General features: G+C 46.0%; 2 protein-coding genes across 3 annotated transcripts in view; both read right to left on the bottom strand.

Moving 5' to 3' along the window:
• LOC125038774 overlaps positions 1 to 2,971 on the bottom strand; it is a 42,403-nt gene extending 39,432 nt beyond the window's left edge. Inside the window, exon 1 of the mRNA XM_047632370.1 lies at positions 777 to 2,971. Coding sequence (XP_047488326.1) covers positions 777 to 1,934 — 1,158 coding nt within the window. The 5' untranslated portion in view covers positions 1,935 to 2,971. The remainder of the gene's footprint in view (positions 1 to 776) is intronic.
• Positions 1 to 19,547, bottom strand: part of LOC125038761 — a 346,591-nt gene that overhangs the window by 61,023 nt on the left and 266,021 nt on the right. For both annotated transcript variants that reach the window (XM_047632357.1, XM_047632348.1), the window contains exon 7: positions 12,726 to 12,834. In XM_047632357.1, the coding sequence (XP_047488313.1) occupies positions 12,726 to 12,834 (109 nt within the window). The remainder of the gene's footprint in view (positions 1 to 12,725; positions 12,835 to 19,547) is intronic.

Consider the following 19,547-nt stretch of genomic DNA (forward strand, 5'->3'; position numbering starts at 1 on the left):
AATCTAATCATCAACTCCGCCCCCTCCTTCTCCCCTCTCCCTTCCCCTCGTCTCCCCTCCCAGAAGTCAGCCATGTCCTCCTCTCTCTCTCTCTCGACAGGTCCTTTGTCTTTCTTCCAGCCGTCACCGCCTTCCGTCCTCCCCAACCTTGCGTTATCAATCACTAGCCTTTATATTCGATGGGAGACCGAGTCCGTTGGCGGCGGGGTTATCCTCCTGCGAGTCATTCGGGCTCTTATCACCCTCGCTCACTCACCATTCTCACCACTTTTAACAAGCTCAATCACTCACTGTATTATTAAATCATCATCCTTGCTACCCTCTTCTCTCTCCTTGGCGTTCCCTAAAACCACATCTTTAATGCTTCTCTCCCCTTGTCACCTTCTTCGCTGGTTTTCGATTTTCCTACCTTTGTAATTCCTAACTCTTCTCGTTGCTTCCCACTTCCATAACTTCACTCTACCGAAAATGCCAAACCCCCATTACATATAAGCTTTTGTCAAAAACAAACTCGCCGAACAACGCATATGATTTCATATAGATTGCATGGATTACTGCTAAATAAAAGTGAGCGAACCTCCCTCCCCTCTCTCTTCTGCTCTGCCGATCTCCCTCATTCATCGTCTGTTACCAGGAAAGCCGCGACAAAAAACGGTCACCTGTTTACCAACGGTACCTTCAAAGATAAGTGATTCTCTCCTCTGCAGGTCGACTTGCATGCAGGAGATACTCTGTCAGCCCACAGGGAATACGACGCGGATGGGGACTGCACTCACCTGGGTATCTATTGAGCCTCCGCTACTGCCCCTCGAACGTGATATCATGGGCATCCGAGTGGACGAGGTCGACGTGGAATGTGAAAACACAGTGGAGGAAGCGGAGGCCATAGTGGAAGATCTGGAAGTTAGCGTGGAGGAAGTAGAGGCTAAGCAGGACGAGGAAGAGGCCTTCCTGGTGGCGTGGCCGTTCATTTGGTGGAGAGAGTCCAGCAGGTCCTGTGCCCACACCGACCAGTCGCTGATGGAGGACCTCTCGTCGCCATGGGTGCTCCCTGACCACGAAGGTCGGATAAGAGCGTGTTCCGAACGACTTCTGGCGCCCACGCCGCTCACCGAGGGCTCTCGGCTCCTCGTGACGGAGTGGTGCGACACGCGGCGCTGAGGCGGAGGGTGGTTCAGACAGTGGTCAGAGCGGGCGAACCTGTGCCTTGCCCGGAACACGCGGGTCGGGTGCTCTGTGTCAGGGAGCGGCGGCCCTCGGCTGCCGGCGCCGAGAAGACGGCTCACCAGCGTGTCACGAGCCTCCAGGAACACGCCCCTGGGGGAGTCTTTGGCGCTGGTGGGTGTGGGTGGCACTAGAGGCGGACTGTCAGAGTAATTGACGCTGCAGTCCAGGCGGGTGACACTCCGGGCGCGGGCAGGGGTCTCGGTGGCAAACTGCTTCTGAGAATCGATCGACTTCTCTGCCTCAGGAGACCCCAGGACCTCGCACGACCTGGCCAGGTTCGCACGAGGTCGTGGTTCGTAAGTCATGACGAGGGCGCCGGCCCTCCCTGGCGAAGAGCCCGGCGCCGGCGACGAAGGGGGCTGCAGGTGAGGGGGGTCGGTGTCCAGACTGTCCACGCTGGAGTTGCCTGGCGTGGAGTTGAGCGAGCCCCGGCCGCCCAGGATGTCCACTGAGTGCTGCTTCTTCTTGGGCGACGGCACCACGTCGTGGCTCAGGCAGGGCGTGGATCGAGACCCGCTTCGGTGCAGCCGCTTCTTAGCGGCAGTTCCCTGAGACGACCCCCGGCTGAGGGGCGACCCCAGCAGCCAGGTGGAAGACTTGGCGTGACGTCGCAGGGGCGCCGAGGGTCCCGGACCCCTCCTGCCCACGTCGCGGGAACCCACGTCCATGAGGCCAAGGCACCGTGACACGTCCACTACCCAGGACATGGTGCCACCTCACAGGCGCTCTTAGTACGGTAGGGCATCCAAACCTCGGCGCGACCTTCCCCAAGCTAATCTCCGCTGCCCTCTGATATGTTTTGCTCGGCACTGTGTCTGCACGACTCGCTGTCGTCGCTTACGCTAACAAGTCTTCATGCAGTACTGCATGCTCCGGGTCTGGTGTCAGAGACAGATTAACATCCTGGCCTCAGCTGTCTCCTGACCGCTGTGACAGGGCAGAAGGGCACCATTCCGGTTCCCCGTCTAGGACGAGGGTTGTGTCAGCACCCCGAACCCTCGCCGTGCCTGGCCCACCTCAACCCGCACGCCCAGCTGTCGTACCGGCCAAGTCTACACGTGCTCACTCTCCTCCTTCAACACTACACACGCTTACTGTGCACCGGCGGGTTTTATTCCTCGCTCATGCACTATGCAATTCATTCAGTAAAAAAAAAATAATAATAATAGTAAAATGAATGTGAACGTAAAACAAACACCAAAAAAAATCAGTTTCATTTCACTTTTGCGCTCATTTTCTAAAAATATGTATACATATTCTCAAATAATTCCAGGTGCAGTATACGTAAACATGTCTTTCACGACAGCCATCATGTAACGGACAGCCCCTCCCTTTCCCCACGGTCTCTACACACGAACTGCCGAACGCGTTTGGTCGCGGCTTCCTTACACCAGAACACACGCGTGCTCACAGCCCGCCCAACTCGCCCGAACTTGGCGGGGCTTCAAATTCGCGTCACCGTCATGCGCTGTCATGGAGACGTATAAATCAACTTGTTTCTGCTCCTGATAAAATTACAAGACGCGTTACTATACAGTTGGATTTGGTCACAAGTAGTTTCAGAGGATTCCGAAAACGTTTCGTGGTCGATCTTAGAAAGCACTACTGACAGTCGCGAAAGTGTTCTAACGTTCGTTTTCCCACCGTCTCTATTGTATTTTCTGTCCTATGCGCTGCGATGCGGGCTCGTATTCACAAAGATTTTCGCTTAGAGGAGTCCTTGCCATTTCAGTAGAAGTGGACTTTATAGAACTCTTATATCTCCGAACAACAACAACAGCCTACTGATGATTTAAGTACACAAATTAAAAAATGGGCGGCCCACAGTCCGTCCCCTGGTCAGTGGCAGCTGTTTATATGCTAGAAGCTCCCCTGGCTTGACAGCAATAAAAACAAGCTTTAGGTCCTCTCACTCCCATTTATGCATAAAAATTAGAGGCATTCTCATGACCCGTCATCGTTCAAAACATACCATATACGGCGCCGCCTCGTGCCACGAAAATCAACCATAAAATTCGAAAGACCTGCTTGAAAAAAAGAAGAAATCCATCGCCATCAATTACCAGAAACGAAAGCACGGAAACTTCGCCCATCCACATTAATCAAGTCGAGAAAATTCATTCATAACAAAGCGCGCTGGAATGACTGTGCGCGCGCTAGACCGCACCCACATGGCGCCAACTACTCCCTCCAGGTGACGACGAGGTGCGCAGGACCTGGCTCGCTCGCTCACTGTCATTTACACTGCGCCGTTCGTCAGTGTCTCAAAGACTTTCTACTCCGTACACGACGATAATTAAACGGACACGAGACAAGTAGTGGGAAATGTTGCCACTGAGGTGCGTCTTTGGCGTTCATAACACTTGAGTTAATGTGGCGACTTTATCTCTCTATAAAGGATTTCCCCGAAGGAAAGGCGAGATATTTCATATTCCATAAATTTAGTTATTATACAGTATATTTTTCTACATCAACATTGACGATTATCTAAAGATGGTATAAAACAAGATGAAAAAACAAGTCGTATCGTGCGATAGGTATGTATACCGCGTGAGATTGAGATGGAAATAATAGACTGATAAAGATGCAGACACCAATGTGTACACACACACACACATACACACACACACACGTATATGTATATGTAGAGAGAGAGAGAGAGAGAGAGAGAGAGAGAGAGAGAGAGAGAGAGAGAGAGAGAGAGAGAGAGAGAGAGAGAGAGAGAGAGAGAGAGAGAGAGAGAGAGAGGGGGGGGGGGGGGGCAGAGCAAGAGAAGGAAAGAGAAAAAAAGCAGAGGAGAAGGGAGAGGTGTGTATATATATAAATTTATATATATATATATATACATATATATACATCTATATATACATATAGATATATATGTGTATATGTATATATACATACATACATATATATATATATAATACGAAAACAATACACATACAAACACAGACACACTCAATGTTTATGTGTGTGTGTATATATATATATATATATATATATATATATATATATATATATAGGCTCATCAACATTAATCAAGACACAAATTGCGGTCTGTAATTTGCATGGCAAGCCTTTCATTGTCCACAAATACATTACACGCCTCAAGTAAAGTTATCAAAACTAACCACACACACACACACAAAAAGCAAGTGAATAAACAAACATCCACACCTTATCCAACAACACCGCCGCAACACCGAGACCGTTTAGCCACACCATCAACACCCGACAGAAATCCACACCACTTCAAGGCCATTCCACTGACCAGTACACCGTCAGCGTCAGAATAACCGCCTTATAATTATTCTTTTTTTGGGTCCAGGTATATCAAAAACATTACCCCGAGGCTGTAATTCCGGCACTTCAACCCATTTGAGGATCAGGCTGTGGGTTGGTAGGCCTATAGAACACCCATCATCGCTCACAGCTTCGAAAGCGGTTGCGGCGGCGCTGGACATCTTCACAAACACTCACGTTCAGCCGAGAGCGAGCGGTTTCGGCGTTTAAGATTGGGAGGATGGGGGAGGGGGTGGGGGAGGGGGTGGGGGAGGGGGAGTGGGAGGGGGGGGGGAAGAGAGGAAAGGAAGGAAGAGGGTAAGTAGTAGGGAGTAGGAGTATGGGGGTATGGGGGGCAGACGGTAGGGGGTCTGGGGTAGGGGTTAAGTAAGGTGGGGAATAGGGGCTAGATAGTAGGAGGTAAGGGGTAAATGGTAGAGAGGTGGGAAGAGGGAGAAGGAGCTAGATGTGTGTGTGTGTGTGTGTGTGTGTGTGTGTGTGTGTGTGTGTGTGTGTGTGTGTGTGTGTGTGTAAAGGAGGGAGGGAGGGAGGGAGGGAGGGAGGGAGGGAGGGAGGGAGGGAGGGAGGGAGGGAGGGAGGGAGGGAGAGAGAGAGAGAGAGAGAGAGAGAGAGAGAGAGAGAGAGAGAGAGAGAGAGAGAGAGAGAGAGAGAGAGAGAGAGAGGCGGCATGGGGAAGGAAGAAATGGGAAGGCAAGGGAATGGAATGAAGAGAAGTAAGTAGGGAGATGGAGAGAGAGAAAAAAAAAATACTATCGTCATTTGTGTTTTTATTCATAACTCTGGGTATGTGTAACTATATTGCATGTTCACTCCCCAGTACTGACAAGCAGTAAAGAGGCAACCGCGAGGTAATGAAGTACGCAGGCCATTACGAGGAGCGGTCGTTACAATCACAGGTTTCCTTTTCCTTTTCTCGTCGCCCTCGTTACCGCCTTTTTCCTCCGCGTGCGATTTCATTCGCTTATCCTTAGCCTTATAACAGTACCACGCGGTGTACCATACGCGCAGATAACAACAATTCTGAATCGAAGGCTTGGAGTTCTACAAACTAAAAGCTACAATGGGTATTAAGTGCAGGCTTTCGGACGGGGAAATCACTCGCGGAGCAACTCCATCGAAGAAATCGGACGAGTGGTTCCAACGGCCACGGGGCAGCCGGAAAGACCTGCTACGGTGGCCGCCTCTAAGGATACGCAGACCTTTGCGCTATTTTTTTATTGCCCGCAGGACAGGTTGTTTCTTGTCTAACTGCAGTGATTTTATAACTTGAATCGGTTCACTTCAGTTACTATACATTCGTAGCATATATATAATTGGATAATTTATAATTATGTAAATACAGCCATACGCACCTATACGAGCCATCAGCCAACCTCAGCCATATCATCATCCACACTCGTAAACACCCGCCTACACCACCCACCACGGCCACACCTACCCCTCCTACTCCTATCGACACTCCCCCCCCCCCCCAGACATGCAAACACACACACAAAGAAACATACAAATGAGAAGTTGCTTCAGACGATGATTGCTCTTATCTCATCTTATTGATATGAAATCTGTCGATTAACTCAACCGCCGAGTCGAAGACCTATATCCAATTATCAATTAAGCTAACGACGCATCGATTAATATTAATCCGCTGTGTCTCCAGTGATTAAACAGGCTGTTATGTAACTAAGACACATCTTAAATATCCCGATAAGGTCAGGATATTTAATTCAACAGTTAATGAATAAAAATAATAAAATAAAACTTTAAAATGATGAACAGAATCGATGAAAATAAAGTCTTACACACTCCGCCCCACAGACGATGTATATAAAAAGTAAGAGCAAAAAACGGCGGCAGGAAAAAAGAGAGAAGAGTATTAAACAGCTGTGGTCCCGATCACAAGAGAGCTGGCATTTAAATGACGGCCGGGTTCGCGTCTGCTTCTGCATCATTATGAATTTCCTGTTCCATTACCGTCATTTATTTACTTTTTCTGAACAAGCCTTACCACCAATACTACCGATTCTCTGGGGGGAAATAAATCCCACATGCGTGCACATCATTCCCACAAATGTATATAAACATAAACATAGATTTATATACATATGCATACGCAGTACATATACATATACATATATATGTTATATACATATCACATGTATAAGTACCACCCCACACACCACACACACACACACACACACACACACAGTGATTGTGTGGTGTATGAATATGCATATATATTCTTTGTTTTTACTTTATGTATAAAAATATGTAATATGTATAATTTATCTATATAGTATGTAATGTAATATATATATGTATAGGTGTAAACGTAATATAGGAAAGGAAAGGGGGTATTTATTATATTATATAATTTAAAAATATATACATACACATCACACATACATGAAAAATGTAACAGTATTAAAGTATATATACACATTTCATGTATGTATTTTAATATATATAAAATAAATATATAATATATAATATTGTGGTTGTGTGTGTGTTTTTGTTGTGTGAGTTTGGGGTTTTTTGTGTGTGTGGTGTACGTTCGTGTTGTATACTGTGTTGGTGTGTTTTGTGTTAGTGTGTGTGGTGTTGGTGTGTGGTGTGTGGTATGTGGTACGTGTTTTGTTTGTTGAGGTGTTTTGTGTGTGTGTGTGTGGTGTGTGTGTGTGTTGGTGTTTGTGTGTGTGTTTGTGATATATAATTTGTGGTGTTTGTGTGGTGTGTTTGTGTGTGTGGTGTGTTGTTTGGTTGGTTGTTTTGTAATGTGTGTGTATGTTTTGTTGTGTTGTGTATTTTTTGTGTGTTGTGTGTGTGTGTTTGGTGTGTGTGTTGTGTTTGGTGTGTGTGTTGTGTGGTGTGTGTGTGTGAATGAAAAGAATACTCAAGATAGAATACATATCCATTCTCATCAAAACCTTCCTACATTGGGCAACACATTTGGGTAAAAATATATATATATATATATATATATTTTTATATATATTTCCCAAAAAATTTAAGGGGATAAAATCCACACACACAACACACACACACACACAACACCACACACACAACACACACACACACACACCCACACCCAAAAATTTTATATAATATATATATAATATTATTTTACAAAATATGCTTATTATTTTCACATACAAAAAAGAAAAAAAAATGTCAGATTTGGAAAATATTTGATTCCTAATGATGTAATGATCTAGTAATATTCCCACACAAAAACTTACATCTTGGAACGAACTAAAAATATTGTTAAAAACATACCCCCCTCCCCCCCCCCCCTGACCCCCTTTGGGGCTTTAAAAGAAGGGGCAAAATTTTTGGGGGCCTCCGGGCAATCCCGTGAAAGAAACGCAAAATGATCCCGAATAAAAAGTCAAATGCACCGGGCCCCTTTTTCGTATCTAACGAAAATGCTTTCCAGACGAATTTGGAAAGCGGGACCCCACACTGTTCTCTCTTCTGCCTGAGGAATGGGGGCTTTCCCGTTTAGAAATTTTTTCTTCGTCGGAATATCCCTGTAATTAATACTTTATAATCAAAATAAAACAGAAACCCTTTTTGTTAACATATCAGGATTTTTTATAAAATTGTAACTCACATCACAGAATACCAAATATTTTACCAACTAACATCTCCGTACTCAAAATGTTTACTTCCCATCACAATCCATCCCTTTTTGCAAATAACCTTCCCGGGGCCCGGGCCCCCAGGGGGGCCTTTAAGGCCGGACGAACCGTCCCTCTCCCCGCCCCCACAAATCAAACCCCAAGAGCAACCGGGACTTACCCACAAACGAGGATCCCACGTAGTTTTCTGTCGACCTTTCCCGGCCGTGTGACGCAGTCCACGTTTTGGGGCGGACACGCCGGTCCCCCACTGCAACATAGAAGGCAATCGTTAGTAAATTGGGAAACTCGCTGTTTGGGAATCATTAGCTCCGGTCTGCGCGAATGGCCTTTCCCCCACCTCTCAATTTGAGCGATTTTGCGGGGGGTAATGAAATGGGAGCACTTCATCATTTTCCATTATAAAGGCGAACTCTCAACTCTTTCAGCTCGTTAAACAACATGACCATTCTCTTGAAGCATACAACTCGCCCCCACCCGGGAGCTCTTCACCGGGAATTAAAGAAATTTCACTTCATTCTGAGTTTCACGATCTGCATCGCAAAAGATCTTAGCATATACACTATAGCATAAATGCATTCGGCCCGCATTCACTCACGCAGCTTGGAATGAAAAACAGACGGGGGCGCCCTCCCGGGGGTTGCTTTAACAGCCCAAAAATGAGTTCCCAAATCCCTCTTTTAATCAACGCACATTTTCTTCCCCTAATCGCCCCCCGACAAAAATAAGGGTTTTTTTCCAAATATTCCCCAAAACTGGACTTCCCAAACTGAAGTTTCAACACCTGCACTTTTACAAAAATCTAATTCTGCGATTCTGAAATCCGAATAAATCCGTGTGAGGAAGAGATAACCGATTTAATGGATTCTTTTCTGGGGCCGGATGTCCGTCCGTGGCTGAGCCAGAGAATGGATAACCCGGGGACAATGTTTTGAAAAAACTTTTTTTTTGATAAAAAAACTAACTTGGAGAAGGTCGAGTGAAAAGTGTCATTTTTGACAAAGGGAAAAAGGGTGTCGATACTTAAGATATAAAAAAACCCTTCTTCTATCTTCCCTCTTTCTCTCTCAAAAAAGAAAGCTAAAAAAGAAGAAAAAAAGAAAGAAAAACAAGAACCAGTAACTACCGCAAAAATATCAACCACGACGATGATATTCTTAACGAACAATTACCCTCCATAATGAACAAAAATAAAAGGCACCCCCTTTGGTCACCAATAGGCGGCCCCATCCCACGATAAGCAGGCTCCATTAGGGTATTACGGCGGAAGATCCACAAAAAATGAACGAGAGAACTTGCAACGTTGTCAAGACCTTTGGGGAAAAGGAAGGGGAAGGGATGGGTAGAGTGGGGATGATGAAGGAGGGCGGTGGTAAGGGTAGTTAGGGGAGGAGGGAGCGAGGGGGGGAGGGGGGGAAGTTTGAAGGAGGAGGGAGGGGAGAAGGGGGTGGGAAGGAGGAGAAAGGGGGGAAGAGGTGGGGAAGGAAGGAGAAAGGGGGGGAAGAAGGGGAGAAGGAGGGAGGAGGGAGGGAGAGAGGGGAGGAGGATGAAAAAAGCAGGGGAAAATACAGAGGAAAGGAGGGGGAGTATATAAAGTGAAGGTGTAGGTGGGAAGGAAAGGAAAGGTGGGGAGTAAGGATGGAGATAAGGGGTAGGGGTAGAGAGAGGGAGGTGAAGTGGGAGGCGGGAAGTAAAAAGAGATTGGGGGGATACTGAAAGGGAAAGGGAAGACGTGGGATAAGGAATGGGAAAGGTGGGGGGGTGAAAGGGGGGAGAAGGAGAGAGAAGGGAAAAAGAGAGAAGAAAGAGAGAAAGAGAGAGAGAAAGAGAGAGAAGAGAAGAGAAGAAAATTGAGGAGGGAGGGAGAGAAAAAGTAAATTTATATATATAATATAGGAGAGAGAGGGAGGAAGAAGAGAAAAAAAGGAAAAGAGAAAGAGAAAAGAGGAAAGAAGGAGAGAGGGGGGGGAAAGAGGGATAGAGGGGAAAAGAGGAGGGAAAGAGAAGAGAGAGAAAGAGAAGGGAGAGGAAGGGGAAAGAAGAAGAGAGAAAGAGAAGAGAGAGAGAGAAGAAGAGAGAAGAGAGAGAGAAGGAAGAGAGAGAGAGAGAGAGGAAAGAGAAGAAAGAGGAAAGGAAAAGAAAGAGCGAAGACGAGAAGCGAAGAAGCGACAGAGAGAAGTGAAAAGAGTGAGAGAGAGTGAAGAGAGAGCATAAGAGAGAGAGAAAAAGAAAAAGAGAGGTAAAGGGGACAGTATGAGGCGGAGAGAAAGGGGAGAGGGGGGAGAAAAAATTTAAAAAAAAACTGAACCCCTTTTCCCCCCCCCCCTAAAAATAACATCATTTTGCAGACGAGAAAAAAGAAACAAGTGAGCGAAAGCGTGTGCAAGAAATCATAAAACTGACACCGGGCGCTCCGCAACGAGAAAATCGAAAAAGTTTTTTCAACGGAAGTACAGACATCCGTCCCCCCCCGCTTCCCCCCCGCGACCACGTCCAAGAACCACCAAAGGCCGCGGGGTTTTGGGTCGGGTCCCTTTCCCTGGCGAGAAGGTCTCGGGGAGGGAGGGGGTGATAAGCCTGACCTGGGCGAGGGCCACCCCGGACGTAACCTGAAACTCTACAACTGAAACGCAGAAAGGTTGACGACCCCCCCTTCGTACTCCAAACTGACATGAAAATTTTTGAAAAATAAGAAAAAAATGGGAGGAAGCGTCATGCGAACAGACATTACAGTTGAGATATAATGCAAACATCGACCTGTACAATACTTGGCGCGCGACAGTTCCACGAATTCTAAGAGCGGCCGCCCAACTCCGTAGAGTATTGCACGCACATAACACGGCTACGCAATTCTTTTTTTCTAAACCAAAAGGGAAACTTAAAACCTTTACTCCCGCACTGACATCACCTCAATGCAAGAAAAACCCCCTCCTTGGCATGGCAAAAAATCCCAAAACGAGTGAATACGTCACAACAACCTGTCCAGGCCCTTTCTTATATAAACCCCTTACGTAAACAGGGCACTGGGCACTGCTTGGCAATGTTCTTTTTTTTATTTTTTTTAAAATATTCTTTGCTTGGAATAAATTAAACCCAAATCAAGAATCGTAAAAACACATTATTTTCCAGACATCTAGAGCCTCAAAGGAACCTGCAATATGCCGACCCACGCCTCAGTCACGGTCGAAAATGTCCCTTTAAAACGCACCATACATTTACATGGTTGCCTGTGGTTACATTAACACCCACGGCTTCATCACGCCGCCTCCATAGCGGGGCAGCATTTTTTGAGATACAGCTCGAGTAGTTTAGAGAAAGAGATAGTTCTTACATAACTGCGGCACACCAAAACTTGTTTCGCGCTAGACAGGTGTCTTCAAGCTCACCCAAAGCAGATTAATTAAACACCCTTGGGAAATACAGTGATAGCAACCCCTCCCCAATGATGAGTAATTATAATTGTACACACTAGGGCTAACAAAAGACAAATATTTGCGTTGAGCATTGAGGATATTCTCTTACTTGTGTTTGTTAGTCCCCTCCTCACTTCCCTCCCTCTCCCTCTCCTTCTCCTTCTCCTTCTCTCCCTCTCCCTCTCCCCCCCCCCTCTCTCTCTCTCAAAACATTTTAAACACTCATTTTTTACTTCCTAAATTTTCTCTCTTCTACTTCTATTTTCACAACTCAACTTCTCACTCACTCTTACTTTCTCATTTACTCACAGTTTCTCACTCATTCTTGTTTTCCCCAAATATTTAATTCTTATCTTTCATTTCTCACCCACTCTCACTTTCTCACCCATTCTCACTTTCTCACTCACCCTCACTTTATCGCCCTCATACTCCCTTCTCACTCACCCGCTCTCTCAATCACCCTCTCACTTTCCTACTCACTCAATTTCACATTTCCACTCCCCCAAACCCCCCCCCTTCCTTCCCTCACCTACCTCAGCCGAGTCGCCCTCACCCCACTCACTCCACCCCCTTTCCCTCCCTCCCTCACTGACTCACTCACTCATTCTCACTCACTCACTCCACCCCCTTTCATTCCCTCCCTCACTCACTCACTCACGCACTCCCTACCTCTCTCTCTCTCTCTCTCCCTCTCCTCCTCTCCCCTTCTCTCATCCTCTTCTCTCTCCTCTCTCCACCACCCTCTCCTCCTCTCCCCCTCTCTCTCTCTCTCTCTTTTATCTCTCTCTCTCCTCTCTCTCCCCCTCTCTCTCTCTCCCTCTCTCTCTCTTCTCTCTCTCTCTCTCTCTCTCTCTCTCTCTCTCTCTCCCTCCCTCCCTCCCTCCCCCCTCACTCACTCACTCACTCACTCATCGCACCTCACCACTCACCACTCACGCACTCACGCACTCCACCCCCTTTCCCTCCCCCCTCTTCCCTCACACCCCCCCCTTTCCCCCCTCCCCTCCCTCCTTTCCCCCAAACCCCCTTTCCCTCCCTCCCTCATTCCCTCACCCCCCCCCCCTTTCCCTCCCTCCCTCCCTCCCTCCTTTCCCCCGCACCCCCTTTCCCTCACCCACGAACTCCCCAAGGCCGCACCACCCACCTCGATGCCAGAGTCGCCGGAGTCCCCCGAGTTGCACTTGGAGGACCTCGCATCCTTCAGCCGCGCCCGCCGCCTCTCCTTGCTCGACCTGAAGAGCGGATGCCCAAACCTGCGGGAGGAGAAGAGAGGGAGGATTAGATGGGTGGAGGAGAGGGGGATAAAGGGAGAATGGAGGGAGGGGGATAAAGGGAGAATGGGGAATGAGAGATAAAGGGAGAATGAGGAATGAGAGATAAAGGGAGTATGAGAGAGAGAGAGAGAGAGAGAGAGAGAGAGAGAGAGAGAGAGAGAGAGAGAGAGAGAGAGAGAGAGAGAGAGAGAGAGAGAGAGAGAGAGAGAGAGAGAGAATGGATAGAGAGAAAGAATGGAGAGAGAGAAAGAATGGAGAGAGGGAGAGAGAGAGAGGGTGAGAGACATTTAGAAATAGAGAATAGAGAGAGAGAATAAGAGAAAGAGAGAATGCGAAAAATGAAGAAATGAGAGAAAGGACACGAACGAAATGGAGAAAACGGAGCCGTGGAGAAATGAGGATAACGACTTGAAAGCGACTTAGAATGTCTTAAGGGAAAGAGAGGCGAGGGATAATGGATAACACAGGGGGGGAAGGGGGGGGGGGAGACTCGCAGATGGGGACTTAGTTTCTGGAATATTCTCCGAGGAAGTTGAAGTTCTCTGCTGGAGTTCTGCATCTCGGGGAAGTGAAGTTCATCAAAGTGTCTGTCTGTTTTTTTTTACGTTGGAAACCAAAAGGGGATGGAAACATTGAAAATCAATTGAGAGTATAGTAGTAAATTAATTTTACTTTGCACAGCTTCGTTCCATGCACAGAATATCGGAAATATATCATTCTCTCATTCTCTCACACATTCAGTTAGTAAATAATACAACTTTTCCTCTTTATGCAATCCAACAAAGCAAATACTTCCAAATCATTAACTATTTTTTTTTTTTTTGTTACAAAGCTGCATATCACGTAATAAAAAAAAAATAATAAAAGAATGCACAAACACTCGTCAGCTGGAATCAGGGCAGGATGGCTTGCGGTCCAGAAGAGAGAGTTTTTAATTAAGTAATTAAAATTGTTGTCTCTCGATGTGTCCTTCAGTGACATATGCAGAGTGGTTGGAATACTATTGCACGCGGTTGTACGGATTTAAATTGCACATAAATTGACGAGAAATTGGTCGTCTACGTCTACTTAATTACCCACTTTATATTAAACGAATAATTTACAGTTTCTAACTCGTAGCTACTTATGTACACTTATCTACTTATCAATTACACAGAATTATGCTGGAAGACAATAATATAACAAACTTTTGAACCCATATCGTCCAAACAAAACTCGCAAAAGAACAAAAAAAAAAAAAAAAAAGTAAAACAAAAATACAAAAAATAATATAAAATACATATAATAAAATAAAATAAAATAAAAGAAATAAAAGAAAGGCCTCCGAGTCCCACCAAACCGCAGGACTTACGACGTGCAAATGATGGGCGGGAGAAGAGACGAATTGTACAGGATGTAAAGGATGATGGCGATGTACAAGAAGAGCATGAGGCCCCCGAGAGTGGCGCCCGACCTCACGGCCACGCCCACGCCGTACACCAGCACCGACACACTCGCCATGTTGAGGAGGATGAGGATTTGCAAGGCGAGCGGAGGCGACTCTGAGGTCATCTAGTCAGTGCGGGCTGTGTGGAGGGGCGAAGTGGGGGCGTAGTGGGGGGGGGGGGCGTAGGAGGAGGTTGGGGGGCGCCGAGATGTGGGGTAGGAGGGCTGACGTTGCTGTTGCTGAGATGGAATGAAAGTGGGCGAATGGAAGTCGTTTTCTTGTCCAGTTTCGGGGCTTCGTGAGCCTTCGAGGAGAGTCCAAATGTTTCGTCTTTTTTTTATCTTTTCTTCAGTTTTCTTCCGTCGGCGTTTCACTTCGTTTTTTATTATTTACAGTTTTTGGTTTTCTTCTCTTCATGGTTTGAATATCGATTTTTTCTGTTATTTTTATTTTTTTTTTAATTTTTTTTTTTAGTCACACAAAGTCAAAAAGAAGTTCCCTTTTATCACATCTCGACGTCCTGTATTGAGATAACAAGACCACGTTAGACAAACGGCACAGACAACACGCACCCACGCAAACGAAGACGCAACCTAACAACACCAAGTCAAAAGAGACACAAACGAAAATAAAAACGAGTCCGCACAACGTCCTCCTTTCACGAAACACATTAGTAAGTTTTGCACAAGACAATGCTTTGCTTATATGCTTCCAAGTTAAAAAAAAAAAAAAGAAGTGGACAAATTAGAATGGGCGCAGCATATCCCAGGAAACAAAGGAAGAGCGAGGACAAGGCAGAACCAGGCTCAGCGTCTCAATACTTCCCTCCGCCGCCGAGAGGAGAGTGCTCGTACGTGTCTCTCCCTCGGCCCCGCTATTTCTTTGGCCCCGACGCTTTTCCCTTCTTACTTAACATCAACAACTATATAAAAGACAGATAATTAATAAGCTAAAGTACGAAATACGAACTAGTCACGGACTTCTCTTGCTGAGAATGTGAGAAAACAAATAATTTTGAGCGACATAATTTTTTTTTGGCGCGAACACAAGCATTTCGCCCCCAACACCTTTTAGAGCAACGGCTTACTTTGTCTTACCACGTTCTCCACATAGAAATATTTACGCATCGATATTTTCAAAGAATAATGGAAATCGGATTAGATATTTCACTTGACAGAAAAGAAAAAGAACCAGTAAACTAAATATAATAAAATCGAGCACATTGTAAATCCGATTCACACAAACAAGATGGACAACGCACATAGAGGTGGTGCGGGTGAGGTGAGAAAGGAGGAGGAAAAAGAGAGAATGGAGGGAGAGGAGAAAAGAGAGAGAAAGAGAAAGTGGAGGGAGAGGAGAAAAGGAGGAGAACGAGAGAGAGGAGGAGGGAATAAAGAGAGACAAGGAAGGAGAAGAAAGAGTGACGGAAAGGGTGCGAGCAAGAGGAGGGAGGAGGAAAGAAGAGGGAAAAGAACGAAGAAGAGAGAGGGAGGGAAAGGGTAAGAGAAGAAAGACGCAAGGAAAGAGAGAGAGAAGTGAGAAGGGCAAAGGGCAGAGAAAAGGAATAAAAAGGTAAAGAAAAGGAGAAAGAAAGGAAAAGAAATGGGAGATGGACATAGCAGAAAAAGAAGGGAAGAGGGAGAAGGCTGGATTAAAACGAGAGAGAGAAAAGCGAGGGCGGCCGAAGACAGTAGCGGGCGTATCAAATAATTGGCGTAGAACAATAGTACTTTACAGTTCTTCCTCTGAATGCGAGGGCGTTAGCTATTTTCGTGATCCGGGAAAAGGGAAAGGTATAGGGGGTAGATGCGGACAAGATGGCGGGGAAGAGAACGAATAAGGGAGAGGGAGAGGGTGAATAAGGGGGAGGAGGGGAGAGGAAGGGAGGGAGGGACTGAAGGAGGGAGTCCAAGAGGTAGACAGAGAGCCTGATAAATTGAAACCGAGCGAGCGAGCGAGCGAGCGAGCGAGAGAGAGAGAGAGAGAGAGAGAGAGAGAGAGAGAGAGAGAGAGAGAGAGAGAGAGAGAGAGAGAGAGAGAGAGAGAGAGAGAGAGAGAGAGAGAGAGAGAGAGAGAGAGAGAGAGAGAGAGAGAGAGAGGGGGGGGGCGGAGGGAGGGAGAGAAGGGAGAGAAGAGAGAGAAGAGAGAGAAGAGAGAAGAAAGAGAGAGAGAGAGAGAGAGAGAGAGAGAGAGAGAGAGAGAGAGAGAGAGAGAGAGAGAGAGAGAGAGAGAGAGAGAGAGAGGAGAGATAAGATAAGAGAAGAGAAGAGAAGAGAAGAGAGAGAACCCAAAGGGAGAAAAGAAATCGATAGCGATATACTCCATAAGGGAGACTGAAGATACAAAAAGAGAGCATGCTATTTCTTCCCAATAACGCGTGCCTGCATTACCTTATTTTCGCATTTACCGACTCTTTCGTATTTTGCTCCACCTTTTCACCCCGCCAGGAAATTCAAATCAGGTCCTGAGTCGTAGAACAACCTTGGATGCCTCTCTGTTTATGGCACACCGCTATTTTAATTAATAAGCTCTAGGAACAGGTTACGAAAGAACAACAAAAATCAACAACAGTAATGGCAACTTGGATCTGGTTCTCACACTGCCCCAGAATCGAAAAAAACCGACGGACAGACAAAAAACAACCCAATGCAATGTAGCTTGAGCACGGATTTTGCGGCGGTTTCTACTCACTTACACCTGCGTCCTTGTGCTGGATGTGGCTTCCCAACCCAAATATTAGAAAAGCTTTTAAATAATTTTTTTGTTTTATTAAAGGCTGCAAAAGGTCATTACCGTGAGTACCATAATCTCTCGATTTAATTCGCGAATTAATTACTATACATTGTCGTCCTAGTCAAAATACGACAAATATCACCGGCGCTTAAATCCAGGTTAAATGACGGTTCAAGCATTAAAGGAAGTGAAAAAAAAAAAAAAAAAAATCAGTCGATATTATAGAATGAAATTTTAAAACAAGGTTTCCTCTCTTACCAGAAACCCTAAAACTGTTTCGACTTCTCACACGCACCTCGTTAAGTAAAAATTCAATTAACTCCTCTCGAGATCTTTGGAAATCGTCTCGCCGTCCGCGCCATTGTGATTTCTGAAAGTATATTTGGGCGCGGAGATTTTTTTTTTTTTTTTCTTATCACTCGCGTAGGTGAGGAAAAAAGGGGTGAGAATTATTCAAGATCTGACAGAGTGAAAAAGAGGTTCGGTGGTCTGCTTTTTTTTGTTTGTTTGTCTGTTTCAAAACATGGCTCTATATGTATATATATATTTCTTTTTTTCCCTTTTTTCTCTTCTCTTCTGTCTGTCTGTCTGCTTGTGCGTGCGTGCGTGCGTGCGTGCGTGCGTGCGTGTGTATGTGTGTGTATGTGTGTGTGTATGTGTATGTGTGTGTGTGTGTGTGTCTGCGTGTGTGTCTGCGTGTGTGTCTGCGTGTGTGTCTGCGTGTGCGTGTGCGTGTGCGTGTGTGTGTGCGTGAGCATGTGCATGCCTGCGTGCGCGTGTGTATGTAACCGAAGCCCCAACCCGCAGCGGGAGCAGCCCCTCCTCCGGCAGACCGAAAGGGAGGAACAATCCCTTCACAAACGTCTCCCTTCTCCAAGTAATCCAATATTTGTCCCTCAATCCAATTCTGACCCACCAACATCTTCAACGGCGGGGAAAAATACCCGGGATGTGCATTTCGGTCGCCTTCTCGAAAGACTTGAGAGAAAAAAATACGCGGGGATATGGACGTTTGGCATTTGTTTTTGTGTTCGAGATCGCAAGAAAATCCCGCCAAAAAAGGGGAGGAACTAATTTATTTCATATTTACTTGAATCTCGTTAATATAAAGGAAGATCACTTAAAATCGGAAACACAATAGAAACTCCATAAAAAAAAACTACTACTGTGAACTAAAATAACCGTTTTAACAAAAAAAAGGAATTGCCATACGAACCTAATCATGGAATCACTTTACGGCAATCTCTATCAAACAAATAACATAAATGTAAAAAATATAAAACATGAAATAAAACCAATCACGTAAAAATAACCCCCCCTCTCCCCCCACCCCGTAAGATAACCAACGGAAAAAAAAAACATGATTAAAAATCGAATTTCAAAAACAAGAGAAGAACAAACAAGGAGGGAAAGAGTTCGGGGCGAGAATGTTGTGAAAGTTTCCCCTAACTTTCCCATTAGCCTCCTTGTGGCGAAGTAATCTATGGCGGGAAATTTAATCAGCGCAGCCAAGTGATTCCCGATGAACGCCCAAGCTAATCCGCGACCGCTACACGAACGGGGTGGAAAGCAAGAACTGAAATATACAGTAAGATGTTTGAATCTAAAACATCCAGAAGAACAATAACCAAAAGAGAAAAGAAAAAAGAAACAGAAAGAGAGACCTATTCGGTGCCCAGTACCTTCGTATCCGGTTGACATCGGCGAGTGACAAATCTAGGGATTTTTGAGCGGCGCTGGAAACATGTCTCCGGCCCTGACAAGGTTGGGGCGGCGCCGCTGGCAAGTTCCACTAGACGAGTTTTTTTCGTTCGGTCTGGTTCAGTTGGGGCAAAGGGTGGGGACGAGGAGGAGGAGGCGGCAAAGGAAAAGGATGAGGAAGACGAAGAGGAAAAGGAGGAGCTGGAGGAGGAGGAAGACGAAGGGGAAAAGGAGGAAAATGAAGAGGAAGAGGAAATGAGGAGGAGGAAAAGAGAAGGCGGAAGAGGAGGCGGAAGAGGAGGAAGAGCAGGAGGAGGAGGAGGAGGAAAAGGAGGAGGAGGAGAAAGAGGAGGAGAAGTATGAGGAAAATAAAAGAAAAAAGAAGAGGAGGAGGACGAGGAGGACGAGGAGGAGGGAGTCTTGAGGAGTCAAGCCAAATCAAGGATATAAGGTCCAGACACGTAACCGAATCTCTATAACTGTATATCACACCGAGATCAAATAGAAGCCATAGACCAATCATGACCTTCGAGCACCATCAGACTCTATTCAACCGCGGCGTGCGACGACCTACAATAAAATGAAGTCTTAATCACGTATGTTTTCCTTGGGTCTGATCGAGCGTCATCCATCACTTGATCGTACGTATCGGCGGCCAGCTCTCTCCTCCTCCCTAAAACGGACACTTGAAGATGATATCGCGAGGTACACTTCGGGTGACATTGGACTTGGGTGGATGTTGACCCTAAATATGGCAGTTATGGTTGTCCAAACAGAGAAAAGATTGTCCCCTTTCTCCTTTTCAATGCTCTCTCACTCTAAAACTTTTCCT

This window comes from Penaeus chinensis, chromosome 3, assembly GCF_019202785.1.
Source record: "Penaeus chinensis breed Huanghai No. 1 chromosome 3, ASM1920278v2, whole genome shotgun sequence".
NCBI classification, from domain to species: Eukaryota; Metazoa; Arthropoda; class Malacostraca; order Decapoda; family Penaeidae; genus Penaeus; species Penaeus chinensis.